Source organism: Oncorhynchus gorbuscha, linkage group LG13, assembly GCF_021184085.1.
Source record: "Oncorhynchus gorbuscha isolate QuinsamMale2020 ecotype Even-year linkage group LG13, OgorEven_v1.0, whole genome shotgun sequence".
NCBI classification, from domain to species: Eukaryota; Metazoa; Chordata; class Actinopteri; order Salmoniformes; family Salmonidae; genus Oncorhynchus; species Oncorhynchus gorbuscha.
Genome location: NC_060185.1, coordinates 15419029 through 15436429, shown reverse-complemented (window position 1 = coordinate 15436429; position 17401 = coordinate 15419029). Strand labels below are relative to the sequence as shown.

Below are 17401 nucleotides of genomic sequence, written 5' to 3'. Positions count from 1 at the left end.
CTACAAATTCAAACTGCATTCCACTTGCATGGGCTAACAATGCTACAAATTCAAACTGCATTCCACTAGCATAGGCTAGCGAAGCTACACCGGTTAGGATAAGTCTCTCTGCCCCCAGAGGGAACGACTGAGGCCTATGTTCTTTGGCCGTGGAGGTGTGTGTGTGTGTGTGTGTGTGTGTGGGGAGGTGTTTGTGTGTTTAGCCTGGGAGATGTGTTGTGGTGAACCAGAGGGCTACCAGCAGAGGGGTAACACGGACCTGGAGAGGAGACGGGGGATTAACACGGACCAGGAGAGGAGACGGGGGGTTAACACGGACCACTAGAGGAGACGGGGGTTAACACGGACCAGGAGAGGAGACGGGGATTAACACGGACCAGGAGAGGAGACGGGGGTTAACACGGACCACTAGAGGAGACGGGGATTAACACGGACCAGGAGAGGAGACGGGGGTTAACACGGACCACTAGATGAGATGGGGGTTAACACGGACCAGGAGAGGAGACGGGGGTTAACACGGACCACTAGAGGAGACGGGGGTTAACACGGACCACTAGAGGAGACGGGGGTCAACACGGACCACTAGAGGAGACGGGGGTTAACACGGACCACTAGAGGAGACGGGGGTTAACACGGACCACTAGAGGAGACGGGGGTTAACACGGACCAGGAGAGGAGGCGGGGGATTAACACGGACCAGAGAGGAGACTGGGGGTTAACACGGACCAGGAGAGGAGACGGGGGTTAACACGGACCAGGAGAGGAGACTGGGGGTTAACACGGACCTGGAGAGGAGACGGGGGTTAACACGGACCTGGAGAGGAGACGGGGGGTTAACACGGACCACTAGAGGAGACGGGGGTTAACACAGACCAGGAGAGGAGACGGGGGTTAACACGGACCAGGAGAGGAGACGGGGGTTAACATGGACCAGGAGAGGAGACGGGGGGTTAACACGGACCAGGAGAGGAGACGGGGGGTTAACACGGACCAGGAGAGGGGACGGGGGATTAACACGGACCAGGAGAGGAGACGGGGGGTTAGCAAGGACTGTGAACGTACAGGAGGTAGGGCCAGGGGGAAGTCAATGTACCTTATTATTTAGGGGTGAAGTGTTTGTGTGTGTATACGTATGTACAGTGCCTTGCGAATGTATTCGGCCCCCTTGAACTTTGCAAACTTTTGCCACATTTCAGGCTTCAAACATAAAGATATAAAACTGTATTTTTTGTGAAGAATCAACAACAAGTGGGACACAATCATGAAGTGGAACGACATTTATTGGATATTTCAAACTTTTTTAACAAATCAAAAACTGAAAAATTGGGCGTGCAAATTATTCAGCCCCCTTAAGTTAATACTTTGTAGCGCCACCTTTTGCTGCGATTACAGCTGTAAGTCGCTTGGGGTATGTCTCTATCAGTTTTGCACATCGAGAGACTGAAATTTTTTCCCATTCCTCCTTGCAAAACAGCTTGAGCTCAGTGAGGTTGGATGGAGAGCATTTGTGAACAGCAGTTTTCAGTTCTTTCCACAGATTCTCAATTGGATTCAGGTCTGGACTTTGACTTGGCCATTCTAACACCTGGATATGTTTATTTTTGAACCATTGCATTGTAGATTTTGCTTTATGTTTTGGATCATTGTCTTGTTGGAAGACAAATCTCCGTCCCAGTCTCAGGTCTTTTGCAGACTCCATCAGGTTTTCTTCCAGAATGGTCCTGTATTTGGCTCCATCCATCTTCCTATCAATTTTAACCATCTTCCCTGTCCCTGCTGAAGAAAAGCAGGCCCAAACCATGATGCTGCCACCACCATGTTTGACAGTGGGGATGGTGTGTTCAGGGTGATGTGCTATGTTGCTTTTACGCCAAACATAATGTTTTGCATTGTTGCCAAAAATTTCAATTTTGGTTTCATCTGACCAGAGCACCTTCTTCCACATGTTTGGTGTGTCTCCCAGGTGGCTTGTGGCAAACTTTAAACGACACTTTTTATGGATATCTTTAAGCAATGGCTTTCTTCTTGCCACTTGGCCAGATTTGTGCAATATACGACTGATTGTTGTCCTATGGACAGAGTCTCCCACCTCAGCTGTAGATCTCTGCAGTTCATCCAGATTGATCATGGGCCTCTTGGCTGCATCTCTGATCAGTCTTCTCCTTGTATGAGCTGAAAGTTTAGAGGGATGGCCAGGTCTTGGTAGATTTGCAGTGGTCTGATACTCCTTCCATTTCAATATTATCGCTTGCACAGTGCTCCTTGGGATGTTTAAAATTTGGGAAATATTTTTGTATCCAAATCCGGCTTTAAACTTCTTCACAACAGTATCTCGGACCTGCCTGGTGTGTTCCTTGTTCTTCATGATGCTCTCTGCGCTTTTAACAGACCTCTGAGACTATCACAGTGCAGGTGCATTTATACGGAGACTTGATTACACACAGGTGGATTGTATTTATCATCATTAGTCATTTAGGTCAACATTGGATCATTCAGAGATCCTCACTGAACTTCTGGAGAGAGTTTGCTGCACTGAAAGTAAAGGGGCTGAATAATTTTGCACGCCCAATTTTTCAGTTTTTTGATTTGTTAAAAAAGTTTGAAATATCCAATAAATGTCGTTCCACTTCATGATTGTGTCCCACAGTTTTATATCTTTATGTTTGAAGCCTGAAATGTGGCAAAAGGTCGCAAAGTTCAAGGGGGCCGAATACTTTCGCAAGGCACTGTATGTGTCTCTCTCGGAGGAACACTACATGACCAAAAAGGTAGAACATTTATGTAATGACATTCTGTGATTGTCATCAGTCCTACACTGGTAGCCTGTACTGAGGTGTCTCCTGATGTCTGGTGTGTCTCGGGAATGGGACAGTCACCTCCGCCTTCCGCAAAATGTAAGTGTTGTCGTCATCAATATGTAGCGTATACCACACGGTTCCACATCAATATGTAGAGTATACCACACGGTTCCACATCAATATGTAGAGTATACCACACGGTTCCACATCAATATGTAGAGCATTCCACACGGTTCCACATCAATATGTAGAGCATACCACACGGTTCCACATCAATATGTAGAGCATACCACACGGTTCCACATCAATATGTAGCGTATACCACACGGTTCCACATCAATATGTAAGCGTATACCACACGGTTCCACATCAATATGTAGAGTATACCACACGGTTCCACATCAATATGTAGCGTATACCACACGGTTCCACATCAATATGTAGAGCATACCACACGGTTCCACATCAATATGTATACCCACGGTTCCACATCCGTATACCACACGGTTCCACATCAATATGTAGAGTATACCACACGGTTCCACATCAATATGTAGAGTATACCACACGGTTCCACATCAATATGTATAGTATATCACACGGTTCCACATCAATATGTAGAGTATACCACACGGTTCCACATCAATATGTAGCGTATACCACACGGTTCCACATCAATATGTAGAGTATACCACACGGTTCCACATCAATATGTAGAGTATACCACACGGTTCCACATCAATATGTAGAGTATACCACACGGTTCCACATCAATATGTAGCGTATACCACACGGTTCCACATCAATATGTAGCGTATACCACACGGTTCCACATCAATATGTAGCGTATACCACACGGTTCCACATCAATATGTAGAGTATACCACACGGTTCCACATCAATATGTAGAGCATACCACACGGTTCCACATCAATATGTAGCGTATACCACACGGTTCCACATCAATATGTAGCGTATACCACACGGTTCCACATCAATATGTAGCGTATACCACACGGTTCCACATCAATATGTAGTGTATACCACACGGTTCCACATCAACTCACTGATTCACTGATTTTCCATGTGGCTGACATACAGGCATGGTAAATGATGGTGTATTGTAGTTTTCTTGACATTTTGTTTTAATGATTATGTTTTACCTGTACTGGACCACATCGACTTACCCGTGGTTTTTCCCATTGTCCATGGTGTACAGTGATTGGATGGAGGGAGGTACTTACCGATTGGATAAGCAGCTGACCCACGGTCTGTTTGTCGTGCCATTGGCTGATGCAGCCGGTGACCTGTTCCAGGAAGTGCTCATGGTGCTCCAGGATCTCTGGGATCTGATAGAACATCTCATCCACCAATGAGGGATCAACTAGGGAACCACTGTCTGGCTGCTTCAGAGGCCGCATATAGCCCTACACATAGAGAGGGGGAGAGAGAAAGGGAGGTAGAGGGGGAGAAATAGAGAGGGAGAGAGGTAGAGGTAGAGAGAGAGAGAGGTAGCAAGAGAGAGAGGTAGCGAGAGAGAGAAAGAGAGAGAGAGAGAGAGAAAGGGAGGTAGAGGGGGAGAGATAGAGAGGGAGAGAGGTAGAGGTAGAGAGAGAGGGAGAGATAGAGAGAGAGAGAGAGGAGAGGTAGAGGTAGAGAGAGAGAGAGAGAAAGAGAGAGGTAGCAAGAGAGGGGGAGAGATAGAGATGGAGGTAGAGAGAGAGAGAGGGAGAGTTAGAGAGAGGTAGAGGGGGAGAGAGAGAGGGAGGTAGAGAGAGAGAGAAGGAGAGTTAGAGAGAGGTAGAGAGAGAGAGGGGGTAGGGAGAGCGAGAAAGACAATATGTTTCTATTTTGGGAAAATTAAACCTCATGTTCCTGAAACCAGCCCCGTGAAATGTGAACTCATCCAGGCTAGCCACAGACCCTGTGAAACAAGCACACACACTGCAGTGCTGTCGCGTGTGTAGAACATGAGTTGGAATGGTGTATTTGTGTGTGATCTGCGTATACAGCCTGAGTTGGTATGATGTGTGTGTGTGTGCGCGCGAGATGCATTGTTTATTTATATAGTGTGAGTGTGTGTTTGGGGTCTGTTCAGAGGGTGCCTAATCGATGGCGTCTCACACACGCTTCTTATTCTGTTTTGTCTACATGGCACCTGGGCTTACTATGGCTGCAGTTTAGCACATCCCCTCTTCCACCCTCTCATAAGCCTCTTTACCCCCCTCTCTCTCCTCTCCCACGCCCCTCTTCCCTCTCCCCAGCCTCTCTTCCTCCTCGCTCTCCTCAGCCTCTCTTAACTCTCCCAAGCTTCTCTTCCCCCTCTCTCAACTCTCCAAAGACTTTTCCCCCTCTCTTGCAAGCCTCTCTTCCCACTCAACTCTCCCAAGCCTCTCTTTCCCCTCAACTCTCCCAACTCTCTCCTCAGCCCTCTTTCCTCTCTCAACTCTCCCAAGCCTCTCTTTCCCCTCAACTCTCCCAAGCCTTTTTCCCCCTCCCTCTCTCTCAAGCCTCTCTTCCCCTCTTACAAGCCTCTTCCCTCTCTCAAGCAGTCTCTCTTCTCTCCCAAGTCTCTCTTCCCCCTCTCCTCTCTAACCCCTCCTTCCCCTCTCTCTCCTCTCCCAAGCCTCTCTTCCCCCTCTTCTCCTCTCCCAAGCCTCTCTTCCCCCTCTTCTCCTCTCTCAAGCCTCTGTTCCCCCTCTTCTCCTCTCTCAAGCGTCTCTTTCACCTCTTTCTCAAGCCTCTCTTTCCCCTCTCTCAAGCCTCTCTTTCCCCTCTCTCAAGCCTCTCTTTCCCCTCTCTCAAGCCTCTCTTTCCCCTCTCTCAAGCCTCTCTTTCCCCTCTCTCAAGCCTCTCTTCCCATTCTCTCTCAAGCCTCTCTTCCCATTCTCTCTCAAGCCTCTCTTCCCATTCTCTCTCAAGCTTCTCTTCCCATTCTCTCTCAAGCCTCTCTTTCCCCTCTCTGATCTATCCGATAGACAAGGGGGGGGTCTGGGTGGGGAGAGGGTTTGGGTCTGGGTAGGGACAGGGTTTGGGTCTGGGTAGGGACAGGGTTTGGGTCTGGGTAGGGACAGGGTTTGGGTCTGGGTAGGGACAGGGTTTGGGTCTGGGTAGGGACAGGGTTTGGGTCTGGGTAGGGACAGGGTTTGGGTCTGGGTGTGGAGAGGGTTTGGGTCTGGGTGGGGAGAGGGTTTGGGTCTGGGTGGGGAGAGGGTTTGGGTCTGGGTGGGGAGAGGTTTGGGTCTGGGTGGGGGGAGAGGGTTTGGGTGGGGAGAGGGAGAAGGTTTGGGTCTGGGTGGGGAGAGGGAGAGGGTTTGGGTGGGGAGACTGCCTGTCTGAATGAGGCGGTGAGATATGTGGCTGAGGGGTGAGGAGAGGGGCTTTAGCAGGAGTCCTTTAACATTTAAGACATTAAGACTTCAACCATCTGTTAGCACTGGTGGTTCCTGTGTGTGTGTATGTATGTGTATAGTATTACCTGTATGAGTGTCCGGAGCGACTCCACATAAGACTGCTCAGTGTCCAGGAGGGTCATCACGACATGTCTTCTCATATCCTGCAGGGGGAGACAACACTGAGTGCTATGGCATAACACACACACACACACACACACACACACACACACACACACACACACACACTGTCACACAAACACACACACTGTTTACATGGTTAGGTTGGAATCTGTACACTGGGAAAAACACCATTTGGCTCGACTGTCATCGAAATAAGGGTTTCCTGTTTACATGGTTAGGTTGGAATCTGTACACTGGGTGTGTGTGTGTGTGTGTGTGTGTGTGTGTGTGTGTGTGTGTGTGTGTGTGTGTGTGTGTGTGTGTCCTACAGAGAAGATACAATCTTGTCAAAGGCTTATGGCTCAAAGGCTAATAGATGAAGAGAAGAGACTCGTGCCTTATCAAGACTAACACAGCAAACTACAAGCAGTCACGCTCTACACATCCTACACACTGGGACGTCACACACACACCCCCAGGGAATATTAGGCTCAGATTCCTAACGATCTGTTCTCTCCATCTTCCTTTCCTCAAAACCTCTGTCTATTTTCTCTCTCTTTCTCTGTGTACCTCTAGATTGTGAAGCAACGCACCAGGAGACATCTGGCCCTGATGCAACAAGACTAACAGAGACAGTGGAAATATGGTTCAGAGAAGTTAGTCTATCAATGAATTAAATCACTGAATGAAATACATTAACTCTAGTCGACAAACAGAGAGGAGAGAGTGACAGAGTGAGGAGAGAGAGAGGAGGAGAGAGAGTGAGGAGAGAGAGAGGAGGAGAGAGTGACAGAGTGAGGAGAGAGAGAGGAGGAGAGAGAGTGAGGAGAGAGAGAGCTAGATAGAGGGAAAGCGAACGAGAACGAGAGGGAGAAGAGCAAGACCGGATGAGTCAGGCCAACCCAGTCTGCCCCAGGTGGCTAACGAGACTAACTCTGCCTCTCACACACACACACACACACACACACACACACACACACACACACACACACACACACACACACACACACACACACACACACACACACACACACACACACACACACACACACACACACACGCCCTCTATTCATTGTTGCCACGCCAACCAGCAGCATCCTCCATCTTAGCCCCGCCCCCCGCTGCAACAGTTACCAGGTTTTCTGCTGGCTCTCTAGAGTTCTTCAGTGTTCCATTCTGGCGCTAACGTTAGTCGCTAATCACTGGAGCTTCCTCTTAGGCAGGCAGGGAACATCTCTGCCCCTTAAACCCACAGGGGAGAACTGTCTGACCCACAGACCACTGCTCTGTCACAGGGTTCACTAAAACACAGACAAACACAGGATCAAAGCCATAGGTCTTCAGACGGCCTCCACGTGATATGAGAATAACACATTATATACTTCCCCAGAACAAAACATGACCAAGTCATCTATTCCAGAACACACTAGAACAGACATGACTTAACTATGCTTTCTAATCTCCACCCAGCCTGGTTCCTCTCAAGGGTCCTTTCCATAGGGAGTTGTCCCTGGCCGACTGGCCAATGTCACATTTGCTTTCTCTTTATGGGTTCAGGTCCAGGTTGTGTTAATATAAGTCGGCCCCAGGAAGACAAGCTGTCGCCATTGGTGTTGGCTAATGGCTAATATGAATCAATTGTTAACCAGTGCAACAGACAACCCAGACTCCATCAACACTAGTAAACATTACTCTAAATACCAGACAGCTGGAGGCTCATATTTTCCTGCTCCGTGTCCTAATAATAACGTTGCAAAAATAACATCCCACAATTCCACATTTACATCTAGATCTCCCACAAGACTCAGTAGGGGAGCATTCATGTGTCCCTAGCCTGAGGAAGGTGACAGTGCCGTCACTGCATAGCATCAAGTCAGAGAGAGAAGACAGAGAGAAGGAAAGAGAGAGACACAGAGAAAGAAAGACAGAGAGAGAGACACAGAGAGAGAGAGAAAGACAGAAGGAAAGAGAGAGACACAGAGAGAGAGAGAAAGACACAGAGAGACACAGAGAGAGCGGGAGATGGCTTTGCTAGATATTACTGCGTTGTTGGGAGCTAGAAACATAAGCATTTCGCTGCACCTGCGATAACATCTGCAAAACTGTTTATGCAGACCAAATAAATAGATTTGATTTGAGAGGGGGAGAGAGAGAGTGAGAAAGAGAGTGGACATCTGGTGACTGTCAAGTCCATTAACGTGGGATACACATGCACGCTTTCATGTCATCTTCATATAGTCTAAAATGAAAGCAGTTTCGTCATGTCAAGCTGACATAGTTTGAACAGGAAGTCAACCCCCAGCCCACTTGAGGAGGTCCAGTTGAAACTGCAAAACTGCAATTAAAACTTGTTTTTCAACCACTCCACAAATTTATTGTGGATTGGGTCAGTCATGGTCTGGGGCGGTGTGTCACAGCATCATCGGACTGAGCTTGATGTTGCATGCAATCTTAACGTTGTGTGTTACAGGGAAGACGTCCTCATCCCTCATGTGGTACACTTCCTGCAATCTCATCCTGACATGACCCTCCAGCATGACAATGCCACCAGCCATACTGCTTGTTCTGTGCGTGATTTCCTGCAAGACAGTGTTCTGCCATGGCCAGCAAAGAGCCCGGATCTCAATCCCATTGAGTACGTCTGGGACCTGTTGGATCGGAAGGTGAGGGCTAGGGCCATTCCCCCCAGAAATGTCCGGGAACTTGCAGGTACCTTGGTGGAAGAGTGGGGTAACATCTCACAGCAAGAACTGTCAAGTCTGGTGCAGTCTATGAGGAGGAGATGCACTGTAGCACTTAATGCAGCTGGTGGCCACACCAGATAAATCAAAATCAAATCAAATTTATTTGTCACATACACATGGTTAGCAGATGTTAATGCAAGTGTAGCGAAATGCTTGTGCTTCTAGTTCCGACAATGCAGTGATAACCAACAAGTAATCTAACTAACAATTCCAAAACTACTGTCTTATACACAGTATAAGGGGATAAGGAACATGTACATAAGGATATATGAATGAGTGATGGTACAGAGCAGCATACAGTAGATGGTATCGAGTACAGTATATACATATGAGATGAGTGTGTAGACAAAGTAAACAAAGTGGCATAGTTAAAGTGGCTAGTGATACATGTGTTACATAAGGATGCAGTCGATGATGTAGAGTACAGTATATACATATGCATATGAGATTAATAATGTAGGGTAAGTAACATTATATAAGGTAGCATTGTTTAAAGTGGCTAGTGATATATTTACATCATTTCTCATCAATTCCCATTATTAAAATGGCTGGAGTTGGGTCAGTGTCAATGACAGTGTGTTGGCAGCAGCCACTCAGTGTTAGTGGTGGCTGTTTAACAGTCTGATGGCCTTGAGATAGAAGCTGTTTTTCTCTCGGTCCCAGCTTTGATGCACCTGTACTGACCTCGCCTTCTGGATGATAGCGGGGTGAACAGGCAGTGGTTCGGGTGGTTGATGTCCTTGATGATCTTTATGGCCTTCCTGTAACAACGGGTGGTGTAGGTGTCCTGGAGGGCAGGTAGTTTGCCCCCGGTGATGCGTTGTGCAGTCCTCACTACCCTCTGGAGAGCCTTACGGTTGAGGGCGGAGCAGTTGCCGTACCAGGCGGTGATACAGCCCGCCAGGATGCTCTCGATTGTGCATCTGTAGAAGTTTGTGAGTGCTTTTGGTGACAAGCCGAATTTCTTCAGCCTCCTGAGGTTGAATAGGCGCTGCTGCGCCTTCTTCACGACGCTGTCAGTGTGAGTGGACCAATTCAGTTTGTCTGTGATGTGTATGCCGAGGAACTTAAAACTAGCTACCCTCTCCACTACTGTTCCATCGATGTGGATAGGGGGGTGTTCCCTCTGCTGTTTCCTGAAGTCCACAATCATCTCCTTAGTTTTGCTGACGTTGAGTGTGAGGTTATTTTCCTGACACCACACTCCGAGGGCCCTCACCTCCTCCCTGTAGGCCGTCTCGTCGTTGTTGGTAATCAAGCCTACCACTGTTGTGTCGTCCGCAAACTTGATGATTGAGTTGGATGCGTGCGTGGCCACGCAGTCGTGGGTGAACAGGGAGTACAGGAGAGGGCTCAGAACGCACCCTTGTGGGGCCCCGTGTTGAGGATCAGCGGGGAGGAGATGTTGTTGCCTACCCTCACCACCTGGGGGCGGCCCGTCAGGAAGTCCAGTACCCAGTTGCACAGGGCGGGGTCGAGACCCAGGGTCTCGAGCTTGATGACGAGCTTGGAGGGTACTATGGTGTTGAATGCCGAGCTGTAGTCGATGAACAGCATTCTCACATAGGTATTCCTCTTGTCCAGGTGGGTTAGGGCAGTGTGCAGTGTGGTTGAGATTGCATCGTCTGTGGACCTATTTGGGCGGTAAGCAAATTGGAGTGGGTCTAGGGTGTCAGGTAGGATGGAGGTGATATGGTCCTTGACTAGTCTCTCAAAGCACTTCATGATGACGGAAGTGAGTGCTACGGGCGGTAGTCGTTTAGCTCAGTTACCTTAGCTTTCTTGGGAACAGGAACAATGGTGGCCCTCTTGAAGCATGTGGGAACAGCAGACTGGTATAGGGATTGATTGAATATGTCCGTAAACACACCGGCCAGCTGGTCTGCGCATGCTCTGAGGGCGCGGCTGGGGATGCCGTCTGGGCCTGCAGCCTTGCGAGGGTTAACACGTTTAAATGTCTTACTCACCTCGGCTGCAGTGAAGGAGAGACCGCATGTTTCCGTTGCAGGCCGTGTCAGTGGCACTGTATTGTCCTCAAAGCGGGCAAAAAAGTTATTTAGTCTGCCTGGGAGCAAGACATCCTGGTCCGTGACTGGGCTGGATTTCATCTTGTAGTCCGTGATTGACTGTAGACCCTGCCACATGCCTCTTGTGTCTGAGCCATTGAATTGAGATTCCACTTTGTCTCTGTACTGACGCTTAGCTTGTTTAATAGCCTTACGGAGGGAATAGCTGCACTGTTTGTATTCAGTCATGTTGCCAGACACCTTGCCCTGATTAAAAGCAGTGGTTCGCGCTTTCAGTTTCACGCGAATGCTGCCATCAATCCACGGTTTCTGGTTAGGGAATGTTTTTATCGTTGCTATGGGAACGACATCTTCGACGCACGTTCTAATGAACTCGCACACCGAATCAGCGTATTCGTCAATATTCCCATCTGACGCAATACGAAACATGTCCCAGTCCACGTGATGGAAGCAGTCTTGGAGTGTAGAGTCAGCTTGGTCTGACCAGCGTTGGACAGACCTCAGCGTGGGAGCCTCTTGTTTTAATTTCTGCCTGTAGGCAGGGATCAGCAAAATGGAGTCGTGGTCAGCTTTCCCGAAAGGGGGGGCGGGGCAGGGCCTTATATGCGTACTGACTGTTACTTTTGGATTTTGACCCCCCCTTTGTTCAGGGGCACATTATTCCATTTCTGTTAGTCACATGTCTGTGGAACTTGTTCAGTTTGTGTCTCAGTTGTTGAATCTTATGTTCATACAAATATTTACACATGTTAAGTTTGCTGAAAATAAATGCAGTTGACAGTGAGAGGACGTTTCTTTATTTGCCGAGTTTATTTACTATACATGCCTACTGTATCTGTTGCTCAAACGAAACGAGCCAACCATGGCTCACCTTCCTCCCTGCTCCTTGTAGGCATAGAACACATCCACGTTTCACCAAGAGGAAGTGACATCGTACGTAGACTAAAACAAAGAGAGGCATTCTGACAGTAATCCTTAGACACTGTGGATCCAAAGGGGCTAAACGATGGTTTTTCACTGTCCTCGTTTCTATAATGTTGTTGCCTTGATTTTTTGGGTCTCTGTGTCTCCAGATTCACAGAAACCCAAATATAACCTATATATATTTTGACATGGACTACTGGTTAATGAGACACACTCTTTCTCTCATTATTTGGTGCTATAATTTACCATTGACCTTGAAACATATTATAATGTTGATACACTGTTGTGTCTCAATGAGCCACTAGCCTATAAATAGGAGCTATGTGCAAAGGTCAGGTCACTCTGAGGAAGACGTCAGCTTTACGGAAAAACGTCCGTCACCTGTCCACATCCTCTACAATGGATTAAAGTGAGCAATAAGAATCTCTGTCTTTATTGTTGAGTTCCCCAACTCCTCTGTACGTTTCTGTAAGTGTTTCTTGGGAAGCCGTTCTGGTGATTTTTGTCATTGTTGTTGAGCAACCTTCCTTTTCTTGCGCAGGTCCAGCTGAACTCAGCTGTTGATAGCCCCAGGTCCAGCTGAACTCAGCTGAACTCAGAACTCAGCTGTTGATAGAACTCAGCTGTTGATCCCAGGTCCAGCTGAACTCAGCTGTTGATAGCCCCAGGTCCAGCTGAACTCAGCTGTTGATAGCCCCAGGTCCAGCTGAACTCAGCTGTTGATAGCCCCAGGTCCAGCTGAACTCAGCTGTTCATAGCCCCAGGTCCAGCTGAACTCAGCTGTTGATAGCCCCAGGTCCAGCTGAACTCAGCTGTTGATAGCCCCAGGTCCAGCTGAACTCAGCTGTTGATAGCCCCAGGTCCAGCTGAACTCAGCTGTTGATAGCCGTTGCAGAGCTAACAACAGAAAATGGAAGCACAGCTGAAGGATGTGTCACACACAAACACAAGCGGTTTAAAGTGTGCACACACACACACAAACACACGGGCTTTAAAGTGTGCACACACACACACGCACAAACACACTGGCTGATGCACGTAGAATGACACACCGAAACGTTTCTGATATTGAGAACAGTGAGATACATTGTGGGTTTGTGAAAGGTCTACCGCAGACAGTCACCTTTGACCCCGTTTCTTCCAGTATGGCAAAGAGATAAGGAACATTACAGGAGGGTGAGGGAACTCCCTGCAGTCTAAAGCTTAGTGAGATTATTTGTGTGTGTGTGTGTGTGTGTGTGTGTGTGTGTGTGTGTGTGTGTGTGTGTGTGTGTGTGTGTGTGTGTGTGTGTGTGTGTGTGTGTGTGTGTGTGTGTGTGTGTGTGTGTGTGTGTGTGTGTTAAAACAAGAGGGATCTTCCTGAAACAATGAACTTTGCTCTTTTAGGTTCCCGCTGCCTTAATTGGATACCACACACACACACACACACACACACACACACACACACACACACACACACACACACACACACACACACACACACACACACACACACACACACACACACACACACACACACACACACACACACACACACACACACACACACACACACACACACACACACGGGGGAATGATGGCCAGAACGTTGTTTTCATTTTGGTCACAGGATTGCCATGGTAACCGAGTTTAAAGCTAGAACCATTAGTTGCTACATCCATTTCTGGACTAATTATACCCATTGACTTAACATATAAGCATATATGAAGCATATAACTTAGAAATGCCCCATGAGTTTATTTTAACTGTCGTACCCCATCAGAACCCAAAATAGAAACTTGTTTTTCTCCAACGTTTGTAAACAATGCAAATGTAAACAAACACTGTATAGCCTCATAACACGGTTACAACTGTAATGTTGATATCATGGATGGTCATGCGCTTTGCTATTGCTTCAATGAAGGACTTTAAAAGACAACAGATAAATGCAGAAGGTGGATGTGATCATTATTCATTGACCTCTTCCTGTTACCTGGTGACATGGATAAAAACATCTGCACACGTATACAAACACACTAACAACCCAATATGGCTGCTGGCCTTCAGCTCAAAGGCAATGTTTTAGCCTGTGGGACTAGGATGGTTTTGATTGGCTGAGAAGCCTAAGCCATGCTCCCTCTGATGGCTTTGATTGGCTTAGAAGCTTTAGTCTGTCTGTTATTATGAGTCTTAGAGGGGAAAGGGGATTCTGTGTGTGTGTGTGTGTGTCTCCCATGTCAGAGCAGCCCGCAGGGGGCCTCTACTGAACCTTGGTCGCTCAACTCACCGCTCAGAACGTTTACCAAATATTACCATTACACACACACACACACACACACACACACACACACACACACACACACACACACACACACACACACACACACACAACCGCAAACACACACAACCGCAAACACACACACACACACACACACACACACACACACACACACACACACACACACACACACACACACACACACACACACACACACACACACACACACACACACACACACACACACACACACACACACACACCCCTAAACTAAGTCCAGCCACGACAGAACATCTCTGTCCTACAGTAGCCCACACCGTTCAATCAATCTGAGCCACCTCCCATCTCAGTGTTAACCAATCAGATCTACTCTCATAATGCTTCTCAAACAAGAAAACAGGCGTCTCATCTGGAATGTTCCAGGCTGGTTGCCTAGCACTTGAGAGAGAGAGGAGCAGCGACATGAGAAAGAGAGAGGAGGAGAAAGAGGAGCAGAGAGAGGAGCAGAGATGAGGAGAGAGGAGCAGAGAGATGAGAAAGAGAGGGAGAAAGAGTGGAGCAGAGAGATGAGCAGAGAGATGAGCAGAGAGAGGAGCAGAGAGATGAGAAAGAGAGGGGAGAAAGAGTGGAGCAGAGAGATGAGCAGAGAGATGAGCAGAGAGAGGAGCAGAGAGATGAGAAAGAGAGGGGAGAAAGAGTGGAGCAGAGAGATGAGAAAGAGAGAGGAGCAGAGAGAGGAGGAGAAAGAGGAGCAGAGAGAGGAGCAGAGATGAGGAGAGAGGAGCAGAGAGATGAGAAAGAGAGGGGAGAAAGAGTGGAGCAGAGAGATGAGCAGAGAGATGAGCAGAGAGAGGAGCAGAGAGATGAGAAAGAGAGGGGAGAAAGAGTGGAGCAGAGAGATGAGCAGAGAGATGAGCAGAGAGAGGAGCAGAGAGATGAGAAAGAGAGGGGAGAAAGAGTGGAGCAGAGAGATGAGCAGAGAGATGAGCAGAGAGATGAGCAGAGAGATGGGCAGAGATGAGCAGAGATGAGCAGAGAGATGAGAAAGAGAAAGGAGCAGAGAGAGAAGCAGAGAGATGAGAAAGAGAGGAGAAAGAGAGTAGCAGAGAGATGAGAAAGAGATGAGCAGAGAGAGGAGCAGAGATGAGCAGAGAGAGGAGCAGAGAGAGTAGCAGAGAGATGAGAAAGAGAAAGGAGCAGAGAGAGGAGCAGAGAGATGAGAAAGGAGCAGAGAGAGGAGCAGAGAGATGAGAAAGAGAGGAGAAAGAGAAAGGAGCAGAGAGAGGAGCAGAGAGATGAGAAAGAGAGTGGAGCAGCAAGAGAGGAAGGATGCCAAGGCAGAAATGAGAACAGAGTAAAACAAACAAAAAAGTTCTAGAAGTATTTTTTTAACCTTTATTTAACCAGGCAAGTCAGTTAAGAACAAATTCTTACTTTCAATGACGGCCTAGGAACAGTGGGTTAACTGCCTGTTCAGGAGCAGAACGACAGATTTGTACCTTGTCAGCTTGGGGGTTTGAACTCGCAACCTTCCGGTTACTAGTCACACGCTCTAACCACTAGGCTACCCTGCCGCCCCAAATCCTCTGTCGTCATCACCCCTCTCCCTGGCGACAGTAGTCCATAACAACCACTCTCTCTAGTAACAGCAGCATTACACAACCCCCCTTATACTTCCCACGCCAAGTGACACCAGATCCATCCCCTCTCCAGTCTCCATCCATCTCTCTCTCCCCTCACTCTCATCCATCCCCTCTCCAGTCTCCATCCATCTCTCTCTCTCCATCCATCCCCTCTCCAGTCTCCATCCATCTCTCTCTCTCCATCCACCCCCTCTTTAGTCTCCATTCATCCATCTCTCATCAATCCCCTCTCCAGTCTATCCATCCATCTCTCTCTCTTCATCAATCCCCTCTCCAGTCTATCCATCCATTGCTCTCTCTTCATCAATCCCCTCTCCAGTCTATCCATCAATTGCTCTCTCTTCATCAATCCCCTCTGCAGGTCTCCATCAATCCCCTCTCCAGTCTATCCATCCATTGCTCTCTCTTCATCAATCCCCTCTGCAGGTCTCCATCAATCCCCTCTCCAGTCTATCCATCCATTGCTCTCTCTTCATCAATCCCCTCTGCAGGTCTCCATCAATCCCCTCTCCAGTCTATCCATCCATTGCTCTCTCCATCAATCCCCTCTCCAGTCTATCCATCCATTGCTCTCTCTTCATCAATCCCCTCTGCAGGTCTCCATCAATCCCCTCTCCAGTCTATCCATCCATTGCTCTCTCTCCATCAATCCCCTCTCCAGTCTATCCATCCATTGCTCTCTCTTCATCAATCCCCTCTGCAGGTCTCCATCAATCCCCTCTCCAGTCTATCCATCCATTGCTCTCTCTCCATCAATCCCCTCTCCAGTCTATCCATCCATTGCTCTCTCTTCATCAATCCCCTCTGCAGGTCTCCATCAATCCCCTCTCCAGTCTATACATCCATTGCTCTCTCTTCATCAATCCCCTCTGTAGGTATCCATCAATCCCCTCTGCAGGTCTCCATCAATCCCCTCTGCAGGTCTCCATCAATCCCCTCTGCAGGTCTCCATCAATCCCCTCTCCAGTCTATCCATCCATTGCTCTCTCTTCATCAATCCCCTCTGCAGGTCTCCATCAATCCCCTCTCCAGTCTATCCATCCATTGCTCTCTCTTCATCAATCCCCTCTGCAGGTATCCATCAATCCCCTCTGCAGGTCTCCATCAATCCCCTCTGCAGGTCTCCATCAATCCCCTCTGCAGGTCTTCATCAATCCCCTCTCCAGTCTATCCATCCATTGCTCTCTCTTCATCAATCCCCTCTGCAGGTCTCCATCAATCCCCTCTGCAGGTCTCCATCAATCCCCTCTGCAGGTCTCCATCAATCCCCTCTGCAGGTCTCCATCAATCCCCTCTCCAGTCTATCCATCCATTGCTCTCTCTTCATCAATCCCCTCTGCAGGTCTCCATCAATCCCCTCTCCAGTCTCCATCCATCTCTCTCTCTTCATCCATCCCCTCTCCAGTCTATCCATCCATCTCTCGCTCTTCATCCATCCCCTCTGCAGGTCTCCATCAATCCCCCCTCCAGTCTCCATCCATCTCTCGCTCCCA

The 17401-nt window shown here is 48.3% G+C and overlaps 1 protein-coding gene across 1 annotated transcript in view; it reads right to left on the bottom strand.

Annotated features, from left to right (window-relative positions):
- LOC123992536 (rho guanine nucleotide exchange factor 17) overlaps positions 1-17401 on the bottom strand; it is a 125734-nt gene that overhangs the window by 40536 nt on the left and 67797 nt on the right. The window contains exons 2-3 of the mRNA XM_046293740.1: positions 6277-6354; positions 4043-4225 (exon numbers count right to left, since the gene is read on the bottom strand). Of these exons, the coding sequence (XP_046149696.1) occupies positions 4043-4225; positions 6277-6354 (261 nt within the window). The remainder of the gene's footprint in view (positions 1-4042; positions 4226-6276; positions 6355-17401) is intronic.